This window comes from Maniola hyperantus, chromosome 2, assembly GCF_902806685.2.
Source record: "Maniola hyperantus chromosome 2, iAphHyp1.2, whole genome shotgun sequence".
Lineage (NCBI taxonomy): Eukaryota > Metazoa > Arthropoda > Insecta > Lepidoptera > Nymphalidae > Maniola > Maniola hyperantus.
In genome coordinates this window covers 15,372,310-15,389,379 of record NC_048537.1, presented here as the reverse complement: position 1 = coordinate 15,389,379, position 17,070 = coordinate 15,372,310, and the positions used below count along the sequence as shown (strand labels likewise).

The window sequence follows — 17,070 nt, the reverse complement described above, 5'->3', positions numbered from 1 at the left end:
TTAATGTAATAAAATGTTCCTTAACCTCGTAATCACATTATCAGTCTCGTCTTTATCATTTGGTAACGGGACTGCTGCCAAGGTCACCAAGCCATAGACAAATGGCGCCAAATTAAAAACAATATCTGAATACTCGCATTCGCATTCACGAATGTTGGCAGCAGATATTCGCATTCGCATTAGCGAATGTCCAAAATATGACATTCGTTACATCACTAATTGGTAGTGATCAAATGTGATAGACAATCTTTGTGATGATTTTTCATATTGTTATTATAGCCTTGTGTATAGATAGAAGTGTCCCAAATTATCACATAATTGCGTAGTAAATCCGCGAAATGCGGAGCACATTTCTCCTATAACAGTAAGTAGTCCCACAAAAGGCCCATATACAAAATTTATTGTTCTATTTCCAGTCAAGCAAACTGTAAATCTTCGCTGTTGCCGCCATCAACCGCACTCGCTTTGCGGTCACGAAACTGGCGGACGCCTTCCAGCGGATGCTAGAGAAGTATTATATGTACAAACAAACATTTTGCACACGTATTGTGGATTGTAGATAATGAATGTGAAAACGGAATTTAAGGGTTAAATGTTTTACAACTGTAGAGGTGTTACTGTATTCAACTAGGTTCACTCAACTATAGTCATTGAATTCAACTAATTTATACAATTACATTTATACGATTCTCTTGTACACAATCCCTAAACTAAACTAAATTAACAGGTCTAAATCAAGTGTCATCCTTTTCCGCAAGCAACATTATGATTGGGATAGCAATAGATTTAGACGTGCCATTTTAGTTTAGTTTAGAGATTGGGTACAACGGAATTAGCCACATTGTTTGTTTATCAAAAAGCCTACATCTCTCAGTACAAATACCAGATCAGACAGATGTTTCTTTTGTGGTTTTGTTTTATGTTCTTAAGGGGTCGAGGCAAAATCACAAGCTATAAGCCTTAGGGGACCATGGGGAGGCTTGTGTCTTTTATGCTACAGAGGATCCAAGAGCTGGCAGTTTGCCAACGAATAACCGTATACCGAGTAGAACAGTGAGGCACTCGCAACGCTGCATTGGAATCTTACATGAATAGAACTTTGTTTACCTGTAAATTAACATTAAGGCTCACTTACAAACGGACATTTAATCTGATTTATCGGTGCTGTACTTATTTTTATTAATGCTGTCACTTTTTGGGAACCGCATTATGCTCTTCCCAAAATTTGACAGCATTGCAAAATTTAACTAAATCAGTTTAACTGTTCTTATGCAGGTGGGCCTTAATCGTTGTTTTTGTGTTCTTTTTTTTAATGCAAGCTATCTCTGTACCAAATTTCGTCTAAATCGGCTAAACAGATGAACCGTGAAGCTTGCAGACCAGACATACACACTTTCGCATTTATAATATTAAGTATGGATAGATATGCAAGTATGGATATGGATAATAGAGTCGAGTCACCAATAAAATATATTAACTAAGAATAAGTATTTATTTAAGTTTCTCCTATATTACTTACTATTTTAGGGAATTTAAACTCTTTACTTTAAAACCAATTTCGCTTATTTAGCGGCTCTAATCAAACATTTGCCCTGCACTGTAAATAACGTTGTTCAATACAAATTAAGGGTGCTACACACTTGCAACATGTACGTTACGGTGAATCAAAGCACTTACACTATCGACTCAAGCTTCAATAAACTTTACGTGTACGTGATAGAGTTCAAAATTGACTATTTGTAGTTATTACCTCATTCACGATTGCACGAGCGGAATTAGTGTAGGAGAACTTACGCGTTTGTGGTTTACGAATATTGCTTAAATGTGGAAATCTTGGAGCAAAATAGAGTTATTCGATTCGATACCTATTACATCAATTACCTTATTTACAGTGAAATAGTTTGACGTAGAATTTGCGTAAGGTGCGATTTTTCCGACGCTGGGTTTAGTAATAAGTAGATGTGTGAATCCAGTGTGTCTGTACAAGGGAAGAAGTGAAACTTACGGTTTAAGAAAAAAGTATCACCGCCATTTTGAATTTGAAAATGTCTGCCTGTCTATACTTACCTATCTCGTGAGCCATACTAGGTAAAGAGCTTCAAATTTTCACAAAATGTGTATTTCTATTGCCATTACAACAACAAATGACAAAATGACCGCCGTTAAAAAAAGTGCTATTCTTGTACGATAGTACAGAACCCTCCATTTGCGAATCCGACTCGCACTTGACTGATTTTTATTTACTACTAGGCATACGTTTGCTAACTTACTGCTGCGCTGATAAAGCAGTTCACTTCAAAAACGAAATGGAGCATTTATCATATTTACGCAAAACAAGCTAAAAGCATAATATAAAGACGCATCGCATGACAACCCATTAAACTTCAGACAATGATCATGGCGGACAGGCTTTCAGCGTGATGAAACTAGAGCGATATTTTAGAACTAAGTTAGACGGCACGTCAATGGAGACGGTTTTAAAGTAAATACCGAACTTTGGATAAACACGACCTATTACCAAAACCTTAACTAAATAATAAATAATAAGCATTCATTTTTTTTCGCTTTTTATGTGTTTTGTCTGTGTAATTGTGGAGTAAAAGTATATTCATTCCTCCATTCGTTCATTCATTCATTAACTCATACAATCATTCATTCTTTCTTTCATTCATAACGTACATCTGTAGAGAGAAGCGGAGACGAGGCATATCTTTTTTGAAAACATCGCATACTCTGATTTATTTTCATTGTTGCTTGAAAGACATTACCAAATGATAAGGCACCTTTACACCCTAATTTGTCAATATTCTGTAATTTTTTTAAAATGAAAAGCTTTATTCAGACCTCTAAAATTGATCACCTATCCAGTTACTGTCTTGGATCAACATTGCTCAACCAACTTAATCGACTGATATGCGATGCTACAACTAACTAACTAGGCTTCAAGGTTAGGCTGCAAAGGTTTCATTCAAATTTCGAACCAGATGACTCCAAAATACTCCTTCACTGCACAAAGAGTATAAATTAGAGCCTCAATAGCTCAACCGGTAAAGGAGTGTACTGAAAACCGAAAGGTCGACGGACGGTTCAAACCCCGCCCGTTGCACTATTGTCGTACCTACTCCTAACACGAGCCTGACGCTTAGTTGGAGAGGAAACGGGAATATCAGTCATTTAACATGGCTAATATTCTTTAAAAAAAAAAAAAAAATTCAGACAATACCCCGAGCATGATTATCTAGTAGGTACCTACTACCTACAGCTCCGAGCTCACTCTGCACCGTTTAGCGTTCGTTAGGGCACAATTGAGGTACGTCATGGGCATCCAGATTACACCCGAACGATGACTCTTATTGTATCATAAATAAGAGCTGTATTCCCGTGTCAGTTATTATAAGCATGACCTAGAATTTGCACCGCAATATATTATTATGTAGATTGTAGGTGGACGGACTTAATCCGATCCGCAACAAACACGCCGTGTGTGCTCATAATGCCACCAACAGAAGTCGCTGGAGGGAGATCGCACGAGCAGCAGTGAAGAATTCATAGCCACGAAAACTCTGTCAAAAGTGAACGATTGAGAAGAAGAAGAATATTATGTAGATGCGAAGATAGATGCTGAAATGGCAATGGGCAGGTTATGTCTGTCACAGAACCGACGGCGGATGGGGCAGATTTGTTCTGGAGTGGAGACTGCGTACCGGTAAGCTCAGTGTGGCACGACCTCCAGCCCGTTGGACCTATGACCTGAAGAAGGCGGTGGGTAGCGGGTAGATGAGGAAGGCGGAGGGCAGTGTTTGGTAGCGCGCTCTTGGAAAGGCATATGTCCAGTAGTGGACGCGTACAGGCTGATGAATGGAATGGAAAAATGCGAGAGTTGTATTCATGGATATTGGACTTTGAGGTAGGTACTGCTGGTAGCATTTAAGGTTCCCATAACAGTCAGACACAGGCCACTACCTAACCTAATAGTATAGACGCCTAATAGTTGGACACCTCCGATCGTCAAGCTTATCAATCACTTAATAAATCAGCCTGTTTGCGTCCAATGCTGGACATAGGCCTTCCCAAGAGCGCGTCACCACACACGATCCTCTGCCTTCCTCATCCACCGCTTTTTCGCTTCCTTTTTAAGGTCTTCAGTCCAGCGGGTTGGAAGTCGTCCCACACTTTGCTTGCCGATACGCGGTCTCCACGCCAGAACACGTCTGCCCCAGCGGCCATCGGTTCTGCGGCAGACGTGGCCTGCCCACTGCCACTTCAGCTGTCTAATTCGTTGAGCTATGTCAGTCACTTTGGTTCTCAAGCGTAGGCAGTTGCTTAACATAAAAGTCGGCCCACGCCCGTTCGGTATCCTGATTCCGCCCATCGTGCATCGTCTTGATTACTGAGTGCTTTGAATGCTTTGTTGTGACTTTTGAGTCCACCAATCACAACAAATTCCCCGCCAAGATTTAACGATTTTGTTTTCATGCAAAACCTTGTATATGCGTACTCTTGAGGTTAAATTCTTTAAAGTCAGACAAATCTCTCGAACAAAGAAAACGCCTTATACATATTATCCCTAAGAGCCATATTATTAAAATTCATATTATGGCGGTAATTTATCGTTGCCGCTACCGCATTATGGGCCTCGGTTATGAGCCATACACGAGGTACACGTATCAAACTTCGTCATTATACTCAATAGTAGGTACCTACCATAACATTATCATCCATATTACATACTCACACTCACACTATTATAAAGGCAAACGTTTGTATGCGCGTTTGTTTGTGTTTCTTACTCTCTCACCAAAAAACTACTAACTACTTAACGGTGGAATAAAGCTAAAGGTATGATTCCGAACCACGCTGCACGCAGCAGTGCTGCCGCAACAGTGCTGTCGCGGCACTACTGGTCCCCATACAATCTCTATAAGCTTTTATGAGATTACATTCTGAGCTAGGCAGCAATGTTCGGCTACATTGCTGCCGCGACATTAGCTAATTAGGACTATTGAGAACGTGTCTCCTTTAAGAACACGAAGGGTTTAGGCTTCAGTCCACTATGCTGACCAAGTGTTGACAGACTTCACACACCTTTGAGAACACGAGCAAGTGACATTCAATTGCTAAATAGGTGTGCGCTTGACTGCAGTCACACATAACAGTGGGTGATGAGGCAGCCTAAGGTAGAGTACCACCATTACAGTTAAGCCTACCAATATTAGAGCCTCAATAGCTCAACGGTTGAGGAGTGGACTGAATTCCGAAAGGTCGGCGGTTCAAACCCCACCCGTTGCACTATTGTCGTACCTACTCCTAGCACAAGCTTTACGCTTAGTTGGATGGGAAAGGGGAATATTAGTCCTGATTAGCATGGCTAATATTCTTTTTAAAATAAAATAAGAAAAAGTTAAGACTAAACCACTTCTTTCTTCTTCTTAATCTTTTCAAGCTACGCATCCAAAAGTCAGTGCGCTACTCCAGTTATCCTTCTTTTCGCACTTGTACAGACTTTTAATAACTTTGTTAAGTATCTTTAGACTTAAAGCAGTAATATTTTTAATGATTGTTTGTTAAAAGTTCGCGCCAACAAGATTTTCCGGCCATTCATCACTTTAGAGCCGGGGACCCAATTAACGGCGGTCGCAAGTTTTAATGGGTTGCACCAAGCGTGGCCAACTTTGTTTGATTCAATAACTTGCGGTTGGACTACCCTCAGTTATTATAAACTTAAAGTAGGTGGGTGCCTACTATACTCTCTGAGAGAATCACTAATATTATAAATGCGAAAGTGTGTCTGTCTGTCTGTCTGTCTGCTAGCTTTTCACGGCCCAACCGTTCAACCGATTTTGATGAAATTTGGTACAGAGTTAGCTTATATCCCGGGGAAGGACATATGCTACTTTTTATCCCGGAAAATTAAAGAGTTCCCATGGGATTTGCAAAAACTAAATCCACGCGGACGAAGTCGCGGGCATCATCTAGTTTAGTATAAGGCTCTTTCTGTTATGTAATCCCATACAAAAACAAAGATAAAAACTCAGTGGCCGTTAGCCATTTTGAGTGGCTAAGGCATTCCGAACCAGTGGTAGAAGCATCCGACTATTCGTAAGTACTTGTAAAAGTTTATACGAATAAAAAAGATTTTTATTTTTATTTTATTTATAATCATAGGAAGAAGTTGCGAGCATCTCTAGTAGCCAACCTACAAATCAGTACCCATATTATAAATGTGAAAGTGAGTTTGTTTTTTGATTTGTTGGTTTGTCCTTCAATCACGTCGTAACGGAGCAACGGATCGACGTGATTTTTTGTATGGATATAATTAAAGACCTGGAGAGTGACATCTAGGCTACCCTTTAACCCGGGAAATCAAAGAGTTCCCCACGCGTACGAAGTCGCGGGCATCAGCTAGTCTACAATAAGTCAAAATTACTGGAATGGTCTGCACTTAAATTTTCCGTTACCACCTTTTTATTTTTAGGTAGGTACCTTTCTGAATTCTGGCAAATTATGTTTCTGTTAAAATATCAAGAGTTTAAAGTTAGTGAAGTAAGTATAGCAAATGTCTGAACTTTTGATTAACTTATACAGTGCTTTGAAAAAGTTATAGAAGTTTTCAGCTTAAAATGCTTAAAATTAAACGCTTATCTTAACAAGTTTCTTTTTGTTCTACTGCTGATGAATTTATTTTATATACTTCTGAATATCTTTGACGACCTCCCTGGCAGGGGTTTGGAATTTTATAATTTCTAAATTTCTGGTCTGGTCTGGTGGGAGGCTTCGGCCGTGGCTAGTTACCACCCTACCGGCAAAGCCGTGCCGCCAAGCGATTAAGCGTTCCGGTACGATGCCGTGTAAAAACCAAAGGGGTATGGGTTTAATAAAAAAAAAAAACTGCCATACCCCTTCCAGGTTAGCCCGCTATCATCTTAGACTGCATCATCACTTACCACCAGGTGAGATTGCAGTCAAGGGCTAACTTGTATCTGAATAAAAAAAAAAAAAAATTAAACTCTATACGAACTCTATGTTATGCATGCTTGTATAGAAGACATTATTCATACATATATATTTATATGTTTAATACTAGCAGATGTACGCGTGGATTTACTAAATAGTTTAGGACTCTCGGGGGCGTACGGACTAACCAGTAGTCCAACGAATCTACCCATCCCAACGTCATCCTAAGCCGTGGGCCGAGCCTCACAGGAGGCTCCCTTAGGCAGACACTATGCTCCCCGACCTCTCAAATTATTTCTTCGAGCCCTAGGGCTCACCTCCAGGTGGAGCTTCCTAATCCCATGCGCAATCAAAAAAAAATCAATTAAACTTTTACAAGTATTTTTGAATCGTTGTGGCATCTACCACTAGTTCGGAATGCCTTTCCTACCTAGAAGAACCAGCACGAAACTCGGCGGTTGCTCTTTTCAAAGATGTGATATACAATATTATGCAATGTATAAGAAAAGTATTGCACTCCTTCGCGTTGCTGGATCGCAGGCATCAGTCAGTAAATAATAATGGAAAAATAATAATCTAAAACAATGATATTCCATCCACGTGAAACAACTTTGTTTAATTCCACTGTGAACCGTCTACGTTCATTAGTTCTTTCCTTGTCGTCTGTTTATTATGGACTAAGAGCCAGCGTATGCCAGACCTTCTTTATTTTATAAAAGCTGAAAGTTTCTCTGCGTATTGTCCCCAACACAGAGAGGAACGATCAGCGATTATGAAGTGTGGATCATGGTGGTTTTGGGAGATAACAGATAACACTTAAACTTTAAGAGCGTATGGCAGGGGGTTGCCACGACTCTTAAGTGTCTGGCAATGCATAACGTGATTTCTAATACTATTCCTAAGAAAAAAAATAGATTTTATACTTTGACGTAAGACTGATGTTTACACCTTTTTACCTATTATCTCCCAAAGCCAGCATGATCCAAACTTCATAGTCACTGATCGTTTCTCTCTGTGTTGGGGACAATACGCAGAGAAACTTTCAGCTTTTATAAAATAACGAAGGTCTGACAGTCGCTGGCTCTCTCTCTCTCTACAACGTTCATTAGTTCTTTTCTTGTCGGTCTGTTTATTAACTCTGTTGCCTTTGACGCAACGCTATTTATCTGACGTTTAATTAAACTGTGGACTCGAGTTTTTATTGAAATGAAAACTATTTTCAAAAGGTTCTTTTGCCGTGTAATTTTATGCTTCCTTGAACTTGAAACGATTTGAAAACTAATTTTATAAAAAAATCAACTCTTATAACATTGAAGATGCTAATTAAGAATAACTATTTGAATATACCGAATTTTATGATTGCCTGTATTTTTTCTAATACTTAGTAATATTAACTGTCTACTATACCTATTGATACGCCGATATGGCTTATGTGCTGGACTATGTTTCTTAGATTTAACACATTATGTACTTACCTACACACATTATGCAAATAAAGAATTGTATTGTTTTGTATTGTATTATAAATAGTTACGATATTTTAATATTATGTATAATAGAATAAGAGCTTTCCATCTCCATTTTCTCCATTTACTTTTAGACCTAAGTTTGTTGTTTTAATTTTTACTAGCTTATGCTCGCGACTTTGTCCACGTGGACTACACAAATTTCAAACCCCTATTTCACCCCCTTAGGGGTTGAATTTTCAAAAATCCTTTCTTAGTGGATGGCTACGTCATAATTGCTATCTGCATGCCAAATTTCAGCTCGATCCGTCCAGTAGTTTGACCTGTGCGTTGATAGATCAGTCAGTCAGTCCGTCACCATTTTCTTTTATATATTTAGATAGATTTTCTGTTTAAATAAAATTACATAATAATATAAATAACAACAAATAACGTAGATTGGTACCTGCTGAATTGAAAATTTCCTTTTTAGGTCGGTTAAAATAAACACCCATAGATATTAGGTGCATTTAATAACAACATCTCACTTTTCTATGGAAGCCATATAAATAACATGGATATCCTGTACGATAGTCACGTAGCGGGCAGATCCCGATATAAATGAAATGCGATTTATGGTGGTTACATAAATATTTGGGGACAGCCATTTGTTTTTGTAGGTTTTATTTTTTCACTAGCTGATACCTGCGGTCTCCCGCGTGGATTCAGGTAATCAAAAATCCCGTGGGAACTCTATGAGATCAGGCGCAATACCAAATAATATACTTATATACCAACTTTAACTTTATAATCTTGTATTTGGGAGGCGTTACTTTGCGGAATTCCATTAGGTAAATATATACTAGCAGCAACTCCTCTATTTTAGAGGATTATAGCAAACTAAGCATATATTATTAAGTACCTACGTACTGTGTGATTTGAGAGAACATGCTTTGTCCCTATTAAATAATAAAAGTTATGAAATAGGTTTCATAAATAGTGTTTTGGCCGAACCGGATTCCGTTTCGGCTAAAATTCTATTTTACAAAAAGAGTATATGTTGTACCTAGTATACAAAATTTTTAAATTACTTAAGTTGGATAGAATATTAGGTAAGTATATAAAATATGATTTTATTAATAATTACTGTTAATTAAGTCAATTTATATTATACGATTTGATTTTATTCATAATTACTGTTAATTAAGTTAGTTTATGTACGATAGGGTTTTCATGTACATATTGTATAAAAGCCCTTTAAAAATAAATAAAGATTTAAAAAAAAAGTACGTACTGTTCCTAGTATTGTTAGGTAGTCATTAATATACTACCTAAACCTGACAAATAATAAATTCATGAGAACGTGTCCTCTCGAAACGTTATACCTAATGCCAATACAAAAGTTCCCAATCCAGAATATTTGAAACTTCCATCATTTATTCATAAGTGTTGTACCTACTTCAAAATATTTCCCGTTCTTGGCGCGACTTCCATCTTTAATTCGAGTAGGCAGGTGTCAGCTACGCAGACATGTTGGGGCGGGAAAATTGTAACAAAAAAGTACTACGATGCCTGAAAACTTGCGCAAACACGCGCACTTAATTTGACGTGTGATTGAAGTTTATTTGGTTAAAAGTAGACGTCCACAGGTTGCAGCCAAAGCGAATGCAACGTGTGGACTTTTTGACGACCTTCCTGGCGTACTGATAAGCACTGTGGTCGTTAGATCCCAGGTTCGATTCCTGACAGGGGTTTAGAATTTTATAATTTCTAAATTTTTGGTCTGGTCTGGTGGGAGGCTTCGGCCGTGGCTAGTTACCACCCTACCGGCAATGCCGTGCCGCCAAGCGATTTAGCGTTCCAGTACGATGCCGTGTAGAAACCAAAGGGACATGGGTTTTATAAAAACAGCCATACCCCTTCCACGTAAGCCTAATTGCATTTTAGACTGCACCATCACTTACCACCAGGTGAGATTGCAGTCAGAGCCTGTCGCGATAGCGTAGCTCATAGTCTATAGCGAGCCCTGCAGTTTCCATCGCGCACCAAGCCTCAAGACTATTAATTTGGTTTAAAACTATTGTAAAATTAAATTCCCCCTAAATGCAGGTGGCGCAAACTGCAGGCAAACGTAAAAGGCAAATTGAATAATAATGTTCTCTCAAGCGACAATAAGGACAGCTAAAAGTCGTCAGCACTTAACCTGGCTGAGTCGGCAATTACTTCAAGTTCAGCCATCTTGGATCCCGGCTTTATAGGAATTCTCGAAAACTTTGGCGGAATTCCCGGCCAAACTTGGCGCTTTTAATTCGTACCATAAAACAGGGGAGTATAGAAATTAAATTAGGGCAAGGAAAACGCTGATAAAATCTGATGATAATGGATTTATTTAGCGGGTTTCAGGCGTGTTTTGAACAGTCTGAGAGATACACGTTATTGGAGGCTTTTGTTTCGAAAGAAGGTTTTTTTATTAATTACAATCACGATTACAATAGACAATCGCTTAACCACAATCTCAGCTGATGGAAAGCGATGATGTGGCCTAAGATGGGACGCGTTTACCTAGAATATGTCTATTCACTCTTGTTTTAAAGATACCCGGGTTGTAATTGATAGGAAACACATATCGTGGAAGAAAATTGCAAACTTTAGCCATGTGTATGAGGAATGGTGACGCAAAACGTTTCGTGCGTGTCGATGGGATGTCAACGACATAAGGATGGAAACTTAAAGGTGGTAAAATGGTGAAGGAGGCACAAGATTGAAAATTTCCTGAGCAAGGTGGATAGATATACCTAATTGTTATATTAGAATTAACAATATTTATTATATTATCAGTGTCAAGTTCTAAAACGTGTAATATTAAGAAAATTATCCTGTATCTAATAATAAGGACTCTATAAAATATGTAGGAATCATTTATTTGTTATTTAATGACAATGACATTGTTCTCTTTTTATAAACTAAGAAAAGAGGTTTACATATGTCACACCTCCCTTCTTAAACAATAACTTCCCTTACTATCTTAACTATATAAATCATCGATGCCAAAACGTCTTGGCGGCCCTCGTTTACGAACAGACTCGCGAGGCGCCCTGTCCACCACAGCTAACTCGGGCTGCTGGCTAGTGCTGGGCTCAGGCGCCGCGTGACCGGGCGACCAGGAGCTCGTCTCCCCGCCGCTCTCCTGCGGCCCTTCCTCGGGTACCGAGCTCAACGCCACTGCCACCATCGCGCCCCTGGACCGTCCCGCTGCTGATGGTCTATCACCAGTTTCAATGTTAATTGAATTACCGATATTTGAATTAATTTCCGAACATTTTTTTATCTGATCGACATGTCTAAATATCTCAGTTCCATCTCCAGTACGCAGCTTATAATTTGTACTCCCGCTTCTTCCTATGACCTCCCCGTTTAACCATTTATTGCCTGTTCCGTAGTTTCGGTACCACACCCTACTTCCGACCTCGAACGATCTCTCAACTCCTCCCGCCGCAAACTCTTGACGTGCCTGGGCAGATCGAACTATATCCTCCCGTTCCGGCTTTAGCTTATCCAAACGCGTGCGTAATGACCTGCCTTGTAACAGTTTGGCTGGGCTTTCTCCTGTCGTGCTATGCTCGGTATTCCGGTATAATAATAGAAAACGACATAACGCTGTGTCTACGTCTACCCCCTGTATAAGAGCTTTCTTTATTACTCTTTTACAAATCTTAACCGCATTTTCCGCAGCACCATTAGACGAAGGATGATACGGCGCTGAAAAAATTTGTTCAATCCCGTTCTGACTTAGAAAAGTTCCAAACTCCACGCTTTGAAACGAAGCAAAATTATCACTAACTAACTGCTTTGGAAGACCAAATCTAGCAAAAATATCTCTTAATTTATTAATTACAGTTTTCGCTGTGATGGAACCCATCTTTACCACCTCAATCCATTTGGAACTAGAATCGACTACCACCATATAAGTAACCCCCGCTATAGGTCCCAAGCAATCGATATGCAGTCTTGTCCACGGGCGACTCGGCCACGGCCACATGTGCGGTGCGTGCGCCGGCGGCGCGTCGGCCACTGCGGCGCAAACCTCGCACGCGCGGCACATCGCCTCCAACGCTTCATCTATTCCCGGAAACCATACGTAGCTCCTCGCTAATGCCTTAGTTTTAACTATCCCCATGTGCGAGTCATGAAGTTCCTTCAACACTTTATCTCGGCACTCAACGGGTATTATGACCCTATGACCCCACATGAGACATCCTAGTTCGCTATATAACTCCTTCCTACGATTGAAAAATGGCCGTAATTCTTTTATTTCTACCTCCGTGGGCCAACCGTCCCTAATGTAACTTAATACTCGTCCCATGATGGGATCTCGGCAAGTAAATTTTTTTAATTCTTTATAATCAAGTAATAAAGCTTCTGAAGCAAAATGTAAATACGTTTGCTCGGGACATTCGCTCATTTGAGATTCACTATTTTCTCTATGAGCTTGTATCATCCTTGACAAACAATCAGCTGTATTTTTATCAGTACTTACATATTCAATTGAAAAATCATATGCCGACAAAATTAACGCCCATCTCTGAAGCCTGCTAGCTGTCATGTTTGGAATACCTGACTCAGCCCCAAAAATGCTCACTAAAGGCTTGTGGTCCGTTCGTAATATAAATCGGCGCCCATACAGGTATTGGTGAAACTTTTTAACGGCAAAAATAATTGCAAGAGCCTCCTTTTGAATCTGACTATAATTTATTTCCGCTGCCGACAGCGATCGGGAGGCATAAGCGACCGGTCGCTCGCCCCCGCCGATGTCTGCGCCTCGCTGCGCTAACACCGCGCCTATCCCAAGCGCACTCGCATCACATGTCAATATAACCGGCTTATTTACATCGTAATGCGCTAAAACCGCAGAGCTCGCCAGTAATCTTTTAACCTTATTGAATGAATTCCTTTCTTCTATCCCCCAATACCAACTATGATTTTTCTTTAGTAAATTATATAATGGTGATAAATTACTACTTAAATTCCTGACAAAACGACCGTAAAAATTGACCATCCCTAAAAATGATCTTAATTCGGAAATATCTTTTGGCTCCGTTAAATTTAAAATAGGCTTGACTTTATCTGGGTCAACTCGAATACCTCTATCCTCTATTACATACCCTAAATAGGTTATTTGACTTTCGAAAAATGCACATTTTTCTTTTTTAATTTTAAAACCGCAATCCTTCAGCCTAGTAAGTACTCTCTTTAATGTATCCTTATGCTCATCAAGTGAAGAGTTTGCGATTAATATGTCATCTAAGAAAGTTACCACATTCGGAATATCTTTAAACAAATTTATCATTATCCTTTGAAATATGCCCGGACTTGAAGCTAACCCAAACACTAATCTATTGTAACGGAACAGACCCCGGTGAGTATTTATCACCGTAAATTCTTTTGACTTATTATCTAACTCGATCTGGTTATACGCTTGTGAAAGATCGATTTTACTGAAATACTGACAACCGTTCAAATTGGCCAGTAGATCTTCTATTTTAGGAACTGGATATTTATCAACCGATAAAAAACGATTCAACGTAGCCTTATAATCGGCACATACCCTAATGGCACCGTTAGGTTTGTTCACAATTACAAGCGGGGTGGCCCAGTCCGACGTGTCAACCGGTTCGATGACACCGGCGCGCAGCATCGCGTCCAGCTCGGCGTCCACGCGCTCCCGAAGCGCATAGGCGAGGGGGCGCGCACGACAGAACACGGGCACGGCGCCCTCCCGCACGTGCAGCGTGGCGCGCCCGCCCGTGTAGCGCCCGAGCCCGCCGTCGATTAACTCACTAAACCTGGAAAATATTTCCTCCACGTATCTATTCTTAACAAACTCCTGTACTCGCAAATTATTAATTTTGCACTTAGGCACGTCAATGTTTAATTCCGCTAACCATTGACGCCCTAATAATGACGTCGTCCCATTATCGATGACATATAAATCCAAAACCTTCATGCGATCTTTATACCTCACTTTAATTGAGATATACCCTAGAGGTTTAATTTTTGTGCCATCATAAAAAGTTAACGTTAACCGACACGATCTTAACGGTAGGTATTTGTACCTTTCAATATACGTCTGCTTGCTTATACATGACAATGCAGAACCAGTATCAATTTCCATAACCAAAGGCTTCTCGTCTAGTAATACTATTATGCTAACCGGCCTATAGTCCCTTAGCGACATCTGATAAACAGTTTCTTCTTCGTTGACGTCGTCCGAACCGACCGACTCCATCCAAGCCGGGTCTTCGTCCCGCCAGTGGTTCGTGCCCGCCGTGTTCGGGCCCCTCGATGCAATGCCCGCACCCTGATTTCTACGCTGTGCTCCTGCTCCCCAACGCATTCCGTAGCTGCGACCGCCGCGCCGCGATCGGTTATAGCCCCTGGCAGCATTTTGCCCTACAGATCCTACTCCTGGGTCATCAGGACATCGTCGTCGCAAATGCCCGATCCGTCGGCATCGGCTGCACTCAAAAAACTTATAAGGACAGTCATCTTTACCATGCCGCTGATCCCCGCATCGATCGCATGCACTAATTCGAAAACGATGTAATGATTTTGATGAAGTTCCGCTGACACTCGCAGCTGCTTCTCGTAGCGTCTCTCCCGTCTTCCCTGGTTCCGATTTTGGTCTGCTGATACCTATTCCGACTTCCACTGCAAGTGCGTTTTTCTCCGCGGCTTCGAATGTCGTAGCCAACCTGACTGCGCGATTAAAATCTAAAGTCTCTTCGGCAAAGAGTCTTTGACGAATGACTTCACTCTGTAAGCCGCACACTAACTGATCTCGCAAATTTTCGCTGAGATTATTTCCAAAATCACAAAAACGTGATAGTTCCTTCAGTTCTGCGACATATTGTGAGACCGAAGTTGATTCTTGCTGACGATACTGCCTAAATCGAAAACGCTCAGCCAATATTGATGGTTTTGGTTGTAAATGTTCTCCCACTATCTTCACTAACTCGGCAAAAGTTTTATCACCTGGTCTAACCGGGCTACAGAGGTTTACCATCAGCTCGTACGCCCTGTCCCCGACCATCGATATCATAGTAGGTACCCTTAAGGCCTCTTTCACATCGCCCACTATGAAATACATTTCCATCCGCTCGCAGTATGATGCCCAGTTCCCACTCACGACATCGAATTCCCCTAATTTCCTGGGAGAAACCATCTTCACTTTATTTTCCATCCAGTCGCCACTATAAAATATGTAGGAATCATTTATTTGTTATTTAATGACAATGACATTGTTCTCTTTTTATAAACTAAGAAAAGAGGTTTACATATGTCACAGACTCAAAACTCTTAAAATTTCGAATTGACATTGTTAAAAAGTTCCCTCAGTAATCCCACGATGAACAGAACTCCGGCTCGCGCATTCTTCCGCTCCACTTTTAATTTCGTTGCTGCTGAATTTCCACCGGAACTTTTTCTAACAATATTCTGAACTCCGGTGTTTTTGTTCCGGGAAGCTGCAGTTATGAACTGGTATTGCAATCTGGGAACAATAAACTTGTTTTTGCCCTACTTGGACCTACTTAGCTACCACATTTTTAATGTTCTTATCAGATAAAACCATACAAGACCAAGTTTTTCTTGTTTGTGGTTTAGCGCCTGAGAAGATAATTGAAAACAGGATTGTGATGATTTCGTTTGAAAATTTACATCTGAAGCCTAGTGTATTAACTTTCGTGTTAATTAAATCCCATTCACTAAGTTAATACCTACGTGATAGCTGGTACGAACTACAAACATCCTGTATAAGCGTAGCATACATATACAGAGTGTTCGTAATTTACATTCACAAAGCAAAGCTAAATTGGATTGTCGGGGCGCAAAGCGATTCATTTCAATCGCCCTCCGCCTATTGTAGGTATCGATTTTTTTCTTGTTTTTCCGAGATCAATCAGTGTTGGAAACAAATTATACTGACTTGAATTGAGAAAAGTAGGACAGGGAGCATTTATTTAACATTTTAATTCCAGTTGGAGGGTGGACTAACATCAGATAGGCTCGTTGGATAAGTAGGATAATAGAAGGTTCTGAGTTTCATACCCGACTACAGTTAAAATAAAAATCATGCTTTAGGTGTGATGTATTGTAAATTGTAATGAAGGGCTAAAGCCTAAGTTACTACTGCCCTTAAAAAGCTGTGTGACTAAAATATAATCGGGTGTTATTATAAAACTAAACTTTCTAGACTTTCTAGGTTTTGAAATGTAGACCGTAGGTAGGTACCTATAGGCACGAGTAGGTCGAAAGGTACGAGGCGGGAGGACGCCCCGCACACTCGCACAGCACTCACGTTATCCCGCACCGGGTTAGCGCGGGAGCTGTGCGGGTGTGCAGGACGTCCCCACCCTGATTGACATGTCGACCTGTCACGAAATAAACTAAGTACATTTATATCTGTCAAGTTTCTCTATTTATGCAGAATGATAGGTATAGAACGCTTAGATTCAAATTCTAGTATGAAAATGCTCTTTGTAACTGCCGCACCTTGGTAATTCTTTGTACGAAACTGGTTTTGTAGCACTGGTTTCGTAGGCGGCCGAAGGGAAATTTAAGGGAAATTTCATTCCTCCAAGTAGCAAAATATATGCCCAACTAAAAAAAACCC

The 17,070-nt window shown here is 40.2% G+C and overlaps 2 protein-coding genes across 4 annotated transcripts in view; both read right to left on the bottom strand.

The window, feature by feature from the left end:
• The window catches only part of LOC117993365 (syndecan-like), a 309,582-nt gene that overhangs the window by 89,982 nt on the left and 202,530 nt on the right, over positions 1 to 17,070 (bottom strand). The window lies entirely within an intron of this gene.
• On the bottom strand, positions 11,425 to 15,728 carry LOC138403611 (uncharacterized). Its single transcript, XM_069504803.1, has 4 exons — positions 14,005 to 15,728; positions 13,166 to 13,332; positions 12,295 to 12,679; positions 11,425 to 12,075 (listed from the first exon to the last, which is right to left on the bottom strand). Exons 1-4 carry the CDS (start codon positions 15,637 to 15,639, stop codon positions 11,425 to 11,427), a joined length of 2,838 nt encoding a protein of 945 aa, XP_069360904.1. The 5' UTR covers positions 15,640 to 15,728.